The 9,016-nt window shown below is 37.5% G+C and overlaps 1 protein-coding gene across 1 annotated transcript in view; it reads left to right on the top strand.

The window, feature by feature from the left end:
* The first annotated feature begins 43 nt into the window (after positions 1-43).
* Positions 44-9,016, top strand: part of LOC145489883 (tuberin-like) — a 37,773-nt gene continuing 28,800 nt past the window's right edge. The window contains exons 1-6 of the mRNA XM_081468954.1: positions 44-278; positions 3,030-3,119; positions 4,827-4,937; positions 5,524-5,603; positions 5,929-5,993; positions 8,875-8,920. Of these exons, the coding sequence (XP_081325080.1) occupies positions 138-278; positions 3,030-3,119; positions 4,827-4,937; positions 5,524-5,603; positions 5,929-5,993; positions 8,875-8,920 (533 nt within the window). The 5' untranslated portion in view covers positions 44-137. The remainder of the gene's footprint in view (positions 279-3,029; positions 3,120-4,826; positions 4,938-5,523; positions 5,604-5,928; positions 5,994-8,874; positions 8,921-9,016) is intronic.

Raw genomic sequence — 9,016 nt, 5'->3', positions numbered from 1 at the left:
TGTGGCCTCTCTCCTCCCCGGACAGTGTTGATTTAGTGTCCAGTCTCCTACTCTTCTTTGATAGTCACGTCCAGTATGGCGGCCATCACAGCACAGGCGAACCCCGAATTTAAGTCTTGCTTTATCTTCTAACGAAAATGTCAAAGACCAATGCCAGTGAAGGGTTTCGTCAGAAAGTGAAGCAGTTCTTCGGCGTGAAGAAAGGCCATGTAATCACAAGTAGCATGTATGAAGGCCCCAAACCTGATGAGTTGAGCTTCCGCCAAGAATTACTGCAGGTAGGTTCATGTTGTTCCATTTAACACTCTGTTCTTCCGTGAAGCTGTAAGTGCACAATGTGTACTAAAGGCAATTTTATAACACACAAGCTTTCAACACGTCAATCAGTTTGTGCTATTTACTGTTAAGCCGAATCAACTTAGCTCATTAATTAAGCAAGCGTTGAATGTTTTCCCAAAATTCGACAGCTTGATGGGTAATCTAGTGTTCTTTTAAGTGAGGCCTTAAACTACTGATGATGCCGTGGATCGGCGAAAGCCTGGAACATTGATGTCACTAAATACTGTATTTTGAGGCCTCATGCGAAGGGGCACTAGATTATCAGCTCATTACAAACTACAGTAAGCCAAACACCTGATTGGAAGCGATTTTACAATACTGGGCCACTTATTAACAACTTTAACATATCTCTCAACGCTTCTAAGAACGACGCATATAATGATATAGAAACAAAATGAACCATCAAAATTCAATGAGATCCAAATAATTGGCTCAGTATTCTACAATCTAGCCCCTGATTGAATGGTACGACCCTGCATAATTGTTTGCCGAGACCAAGAAAGATGGCATCTGTGTGCAATATGCGTGGAATTCCATGCAGCTTTGACAAATTCTTTACAACATTTTATCCTTATCTCTGGTTTGAAACTCGAGCAGAACCTATACCTGGAAACTGGCTCAGAAGCATGATATTTTTGGCATTCTATTGACTGGTCTTGGAAAGAATTAAATTTTGTTTTCACTGAGTGCCCGCTCAGAAAGAGGTGATCGCCAGCTGGATTTTGGCGGACGATCACTTGGTAAAGGACAGCAAACAGTTTTTAGGTTATGTACGTGCAATCATTCCACACCTGAACCATTGTTGTACCATCTTAGAAATGAAAAGTTTGGAATAAATTCCTGCCTATCCTGTGTATCAGTGCCACTATAATGAGTAAAGTAATAATGAAGTGGAAGATTGTTTTGAGCACTTGTTTAGTGTGTTATCTTTCTGTGTACTGTGTTTGCAATCTTGTAACCACGAAGCTTGGTAGCTCAGCATTCAAGGTGTTGCAAAAGATTGGGAACGGAAATTTTTTTCCAGGTCTCTTGCGAAAAATGGTGACTGGCTCAATGAAAATCTTAGCTGGGAGACTATTTTCTTAGCTAGAACTGTGCATTTGTTACCGTGTCTACTGATTGAAAGACATGAAAAACATAAATTTTGGCAAGTCTAATAAATTACCTTCTTGACTGATTTGTAACAGGCTAATCACCTTGGCAGACTGGCAGATCAAAAGCAAAGTTTACAAGCTCCCCTGCCCCATCCTGCTTGCAAATTTTTTTTGCACTCCTCGGCTCGCCAATTTTTTTTTCCCACCCTCACTGGAAGCCTGTTCACAGGCTATTTGGGGGTCAAATAAAGCTCCAGCCATGCCCAAATTGGTCTCCTTTAAGGGTTTAATTCAAATTTTCCAACAATCAGTTTTTACCTTTTCATAATGGTGTCTCCCTCCTGGGGTTGCAACATACAGTTGCATGTTTGACCCTGAATCTGCAATCTCCAGGGATGTCTAAATTACAGGGATCACTTCCATTTATTATGGCTCGCTACAGTGTAAGTGAGCAGGCTGCCTGATTGAGCATTGGGTATCCTGCCTGCTTAGAATTAACCACTGGTCATGTACGAAAATGGTGTTTCTTTTGCTCCATGTATTTATTACATGGCCTGTGTTTGTAGCCGATATAATGTGCACTCTGATTGGCTTGCATGCTCTGATTCCAGGGCATTATTCTCCCGTAATGCCCACAGGCCAATTGCAGGTCTGCAAAAACAAAGCAAAAAGCCATCTAATAAGCAACTTATTAACCTTGAGTGTTCAGTTTTTACGAGAAAATCTCAAACCTCGGCCTTGCAGCATTAATCTTGCTATTGCTTGGTCGATACGGCAAGGTCTCAGTTTGAGATTTTGCTGAAGAGACCTCATTCTGAGTAAGTAGAACTTCATTAAACTAAATTAATCCTTTACTGATCAAGCTTGTTCTCTTTGGCTGGATTTTAGCCTCATTCTCTTTTTACATGTTTATGGACATAGACTGATCATGATATCTTTGTCTAAAGACTCATGCAAAGAAAAGAACTTGAATGTCGAATTTCCAGCTGTCTTGACAAACAGTCATGGCCAATATCCCATATAATTACATCCCACATCACTTGTATGGCAAGATCTTCAAAATATTATAGTCGCCAGATGTTTACTCATCTTCTTTTATTTCATTCAAATTTGAGCTTGTACTATACAACAATTTACTGATGATCTATTGAGGAAACCTAAACTTTCATCTCAGAAAGACAATATGACATGATCACAGATTTTTGAGTAAAACACCAAAGTAGGTTCTCTACATGCATGCCAGCTTACACCAAGCATTGCGGCCTTGATGATAGTATGGCAAGACTGTAAACTGTGATCTTATATATGCCAGTATGCAACATGCTTTTGAAATGAAGGGCTTGGTTCAACCCTTGCACCCAAAGTGCCTCTTGTCATCTCCTAAAACAGTTTTAAAACCAACTGCTGATTGAACAATAGGAACTTGATTAATATCAGCAAGTGCCTCCAATCAACCAAAATTGGGCCAAGATTAAGCCAGTTAGATTTGATGACCCAGTCATTTAATGTCGATAATATGTTTTTGGATGTTTGTCATAAAATTTAGATTCTAATGCTCATTGTAAATAATCTAAATGGTTGTTTTCTTTATTATAGGAAATAGGGAAGGAAAGTCCTTTGTCAAACCGTGTGAGGGTTTTAAAGGAACTTTGTGACTTGCTGGCCAGTAGGCGTGTGGAAGATGTAGTAAGTATAACGAGTGGCCACCTGCTCAGTGGAAGTGTTTGAATTACTGTATATACAATACTCCTTTGCTTGTTGCTAAATTTTAACTGATGCAAAAACATATAAATTGAAAAGAGCTCATTGAGCTGCCAGACTGGCTCAAAGCTTCTGTTTACCATGCTTGACCTAAGAAAGTTTTGTAGTTTTGTGCATGGTTCATTACATTATTCAATACAAAGACTTTGAAAAGGTCTTCATATACTTCCAGGGTGTTGCCTTAATGTTGTTATTTTATGGAATTTAGTGTTAGTGTTGTTAGTCTCAAATGCCAGCCCTGGAGGACCATGGTATGAGTCTTGACCCCACTTCTGATCTTTTTCATTTGGGAGACATTGCAAGTACAATGTACAATCCCCTTTCTACCATCAGCCGGCATTCAATAGGCCTTGCGATTATTGGAATCCCCCCCCCCCTCCAGGGTACTCCCTATAATCGCCTATATTGGCAGGCTCCACCCAAGAGAAGTACCTCTTTCAGGCTTGAAGTATATATATATATATACATACATACATATATACACACAGAAAGGGTACATGGGATTTTACAAGTTGAGGTGTATGAAAGGGTAGGGAAATCTGATCTGTCATTCAGGTATTTAAAAGGGACTTTAAGGAAAATATTCCAAACAGATGCACCTTACGGCTGTATCATCTATGCATCATTAACTTCATGTTAAGGGTTTAGAAAAATAGATGAGATGTTCTTAAGTAAGTGAAAGGGGTATATTTTTCAATGAAAAGTATATGAAAAGGGTGCCTTTTCTGATCTTTGCAAGGGCTATTGGAATCCACAAAGAAAAAAGAGGGTAGCCGCGCATTTTTTCGAGATAATTAGCCTTGAATCTCAAGAAAAATGCTGACATCAGCATTTTTCTGAAAATAGAAGGAGAGGATATTTCTTCACAGCTTTCTTTAGAATTCGCCTTTACATACAGAAAAGCAAACACATTTATAAAGATCTGAAAACTACATGGTAAATGGTAACATAAAAACCATTTTTGGTATGTTTTTAATAACAAAATCGTTGCAACAGCACTTTCAGCGTCTCTGACAGCCTTCCTCTGTTTCAGCTAAAATACAGTCTAAATATCTTTTGCTCACAACTAGGAACTAATCACCTGCTGAATAGTCTTGCCAATTCCATTTCATAACATAAAATATAGAGGTAACCACGTGTTTTTTAAAGTTATTGATCCTTTTTTAAACTTTTTATGGTGCCTGTTACATTTTTTTTTGTCACCTCCCCAGTAAGTAAAACATTTGCGTATCTCGCACTTGTTTTGCGCGCACACTACGCCATCTGCAGGTAAATGTTTACAGTTGGATTTCAGTATAATTTTCGACAGATAACAGCTAGTTTTTCAGCTGGAAGACGTTAACAGTTAGTGGTTAGCGATATGCTGCTGTTCTGGTGTTCCAGGTTTAAGTACAGGTTCATTAAACTTGATTTGGTCACGAGATTAGGTCACAGTCGGAAAATTTTGCTTTCAATTTAGTTGTGTACTTGGTAGCGTAGTTGATTGCGTCATGTCAACCCAGCGTGCACGTGGCACTTAAACCATGCCTTGCGTGATGCGCAGAACTTGTGCGCACTAACAAAAGTAGGGACCATCCTTAATGTCATCTTATAAGACAAGGGATTCTGAGTAGTGCTTATTTTTATGTTCAGCATGCTGTTGAAGCAGCATGGGCTGCAGTTGATGACCTGCTCAGTCCACACAATCCTATGGAGGCAAGGCATGTCACTCTTCAGTTTCTAACAGTGATGATCTCAGTACAGGTAATATAACTGGTCGTCATTAAAGGAGGTCAGTCTCAGTTTGCACATTTTGAAAAGTTTAGCCTAAATTTTTCAAATTTGTCATTTGCAATCCATGTCAATCTTCGCCATCCTTGTTCCTTTATGGTTTATGATTATCTCTTTGATGTTTTTCTATCTTAGTAAACTATTATTTTCAGGTTTCCTTCCATTTAAAGGAGATTTTGTACATGGCCAAAAAAAGGGGCAAAACACCGTGACTGAGCTCCTTTAAATTACTTTTGAATGTGCCATGATAGTTACATGACTGTATAAATAAATTAAAATGCTGTGCACATTATTTTGTTTTTTTATATATTATAAATGTCCTACAAGATAAGTTTGGGTATCAAAATTCTCCAAAGTGTGCCTAAGTAAACACATTTTACTAAATGTGTCTCTCTCATTTATCTCATTATACCCGTTCTTACACCTAAACCAGATGAAAATTGGTGTCCCATTCTCATATTAAATTAAATGCTTTGTGTCATTGAATTCATAACCACCTTGTTGACAGTATAAATTTATAAAAACGTTATCGTGATTATAATTTTCTTTGTTTTTGCAGTTCAACAGACTTGGGATTTTAAGGGCTCATTTCTTTTCTGTTGTAGCAAATCACAGGATTCCTGAAGACATCACACCCAGGTGGGAGTCTTTTAGTTTTAAATGATTAGTATTGGTAAAAGCAAAACCCTAGCAGATATACATTAATCATGCTTTATATAAAATATGTACAATATATGTACCTTGCAATAACTTTCTCTGCTTTGTTGTCTGTGGTTTCAACTGTGGTATAAATAATTATTAATAAATTATGTTACTTAACATTAAATTGCAAATAATATTGTTCCCTTAAAGATCTCAGCAGTTTTTGTGAAAAAGGTAAATTAATTGATTATTATAATTAAATTAAATATTTCAAGAGTGGAATCTTGAAATCTTGAATTGTGAATCCATTTAATTTGTTTAGATTGGAATTGTTGAAGGCTCTGAGTGATAATGGAAAAGACATCTCATATTTTGAGGAAATGACAGGCAAGTAACAAATGATAAATTTGTTGTTAATCATTAATTCTTACTATGATAAGAATGTTATTATTAATAAATAATAATATTAATATTCTTATATTAAAATTATAACTGTACCAATTATTGGTAATTAAAATTAATATTAATAATGGTGTTCTGAAAGTGTGATTGTGTAGTACAGCTGTACAATGTAATCCCAAAAATTGGAATGTTTAAATCAAGTTTGCTGAACTATACAAAGCCATCTGTTGGAAAACTCAGTTCTAGAAAGGCAAGTAAAGTATTAAAATAAAACAATGAGCATTGATCATATAAAAAGAATTATAACTACTCAGCTTTCTTTTAACATTGCACCTTCTGCAGGCATACATTACATGTATACTGTGATAATAATTAAAATAATTACGTTTGGAGAATGCCAGTCCTAATGCAGACTTGAGCGAGGTTTTATGAGATGGTGGGTCGAGGTTGGTAGGATCTTGCAACATCGATTTGGCTGCCCTGCAGCAGGGGCGAAAATGAATGACATCATCGCCAAACCATGTGCTGTACCTTTCGTGTCCATCTGCATACATCATTCTTGTTCTCTTATGTGGTTAAATGTAATTTAAGCTAAGTTAAACGCAAAACAATGCTGGTCAGCAGCCTTCCCCTGTTTTGGACAAGCGCAGTGGTGTGGAGTCTGCTGGGGGTCATGTGGTTTTACAGTGTGGCTTTTGAGGTCAACTCATTCTCACGTGCATTTGTGCCGTTTCGACTGTGCTTGGTGATTTAGCTCCCTGCCCTCCCTCCCTCTCTGGTAAGTATGAGGTAAGTATCATGGTTCCACTGTTTTTGCAGTGTGACGGTGCCTGGTGGTTGCCGCTCACAGGGTTGTCATGGTTGCCCTACAACTTGGCTCTTGTGCACAGGGTTGTTGTGGTTACCCTACGCACTTGGCTCTTGTGCTCGAGGCTCCACTATCTTTCCAGGCACCTTCCCCAAGCTCATCTATTGTTGATGAGTTTAATTGTGGTTTCTTTCATTTTGTTCAACATTTTGGAGTTCTCTTTGAACTGGTTTTTCACTCTGATTGCATTTGACAAAGAAGGGTATGCAGTCTCAATGCAGACTGGAGTGAGATTGTTTTTGGCCGGGTGAAAACAAATTACATCATCACAAAGCAAGCGTATACAAGACGATTTGCTTTTTTGGTCGTTTGCAATGGCTTGTTTGTAGTAGTTTTGATTCTAGACCGTGCATGGCCTGTTTGGTAAGGATGCGAGATGATGTGCTTTTGTTACATAAGTGGGGTAACAATTATTTAATGTTCTGTTCAGGAACACGATTTTGAATCGCCTTGGCTTTGGGATGTTAACTGTGTGAACAGCTATATTTCATTGGCTATATTGTGATTACATTTGTTGACTTTTATTAATTAGTTAAAGTGGCCACAAATAGTTCAGTATCCAACAAAGGTCAAATTTGAATCAATGGAAAAGTACTCTAAAGCCAAGATCTATAAGAGTAAGCCAGAACTAATGAACAGCTATGTAAATGCTGATTAATTTTATTCATCAGTGGAAATAATTGAATCAGGTGCCAGTCGCACAGAGTTTGTTTACGATAAAACCACCAATAAACTAGCATGCTAGTGCAAATGTTAGCTGATATTAAATATCAGCTAACAAATTTTGTGCTTCCAGCTTAGAATACTACATGTAACATAAGTATACTTTTAAAAATCAACCTTTATGCTTAAAAATTACCAGTAAAAGTGGAAATGAGGTGTTAGCATGAATTTTGAGGGCAAATGTTCTATTAAACTTGTGACTTACTGAAACTGGAGCCTTCACACAACATGTTATCAAAGGATATCAGATCATAACTTCCTAACAATAAAGCAAGGAAACAAATAATCCACAGAAAATTAGTGGACTTTGTCATTATGTCATATCTGTCTGTTACACTCATCACAAATAGATGAGCTTGGGAACTGGTGCCTGAAAGGTTAGCAGGGAGCAGAGGCTGTAAGCGGAAGGGGAGGTATCCATGGCAACCCTGGAAGCAGGAACACCCCTGAAAGCAGCCGCTAACTGGCACCGTCACACTGAATGAATCAGTGGAAACAACTTACCAGACCCATACTTACCTAGAGACCAGCAACCAAGAGGGAGGGATGGGACAGGGTGAGAATCCGCAAAGATTCGCCAAAATACAAAGCAAATGATCTGCAATGATCAGCTGGCAGCACAGTATTTGCAATGCAATGTGACACAACAGCCCTGCAAATCTCCTAAGGGCTGCCCCGTAAGTCACGTACTGTAAAAGGGGAAACTGCTGACTGCATTGGTTTGAGTCTAACTTTACCTAAATTATATTTAGTCACATTAAAACTTCAGCTCTTCACAAAGGTAACGATTTCAACAACAGACAGCAATTTAAATTATATCGCTGGTGTAGAACGCACTCATAATCTTTGATTACTACTAGTTATTATAATTATTCTTATCCACACCTGTCTGACCTTGGTTCAATTTGCAGAACTGTTACACTGATGGTACATACATTGTGCTGTGGATGTGTTAGTCAAGCACAAACATTTTGAACCATGATCATGATAGTGCCCTTTGATGATAAATAATAAAAAGCTTTTATTACAATTTAGTAGATCCTGTTTCTAAAGGTTTCATTTGAAGGTTTGATGTATCTTAATGGATCCTCCAAATCTACCATAAAACCCAGAATGAAGTGTGCTGATACATGTAATCTTGCTTTGTAATTAAAAACAGAAGACCAGAAATATACAGTTATTATATTATATTAAATATATTATGTAAAGTATTGTCTAAACTGATGTTCATAAATTACTAGACAAGTACATTTTTTATGATATGAATTTTCACAGGTCCATTCCTATTGTCATGGATGCCTGAAGTTATGCTGAAAGAAAGGTCAGTTCCTATACTTTGTAAAGTTAATTGTATGCAATTTTTATTAGTTGATCATTGCTTTAGGCTCTGTGATATACAGGTAATTATAATCATTGT

Source organism: Orbicella franksi, chromosome 6, assembly GCF_964199315.1.
Source record: "Orbicella franksi chromosome 6, jaOrbFran1.1, whole genome shotgun sequence".
NCBI classification, from domain to species: Eukaryota; Metazoa; Cnidaria; class Anthozoa; order Scleractinia; family Merulinidae; genus Orbicella; species Orbicella franksi.
This window is presented reverse-complemented; position numbering and strand designations above follow the sequence as displayed.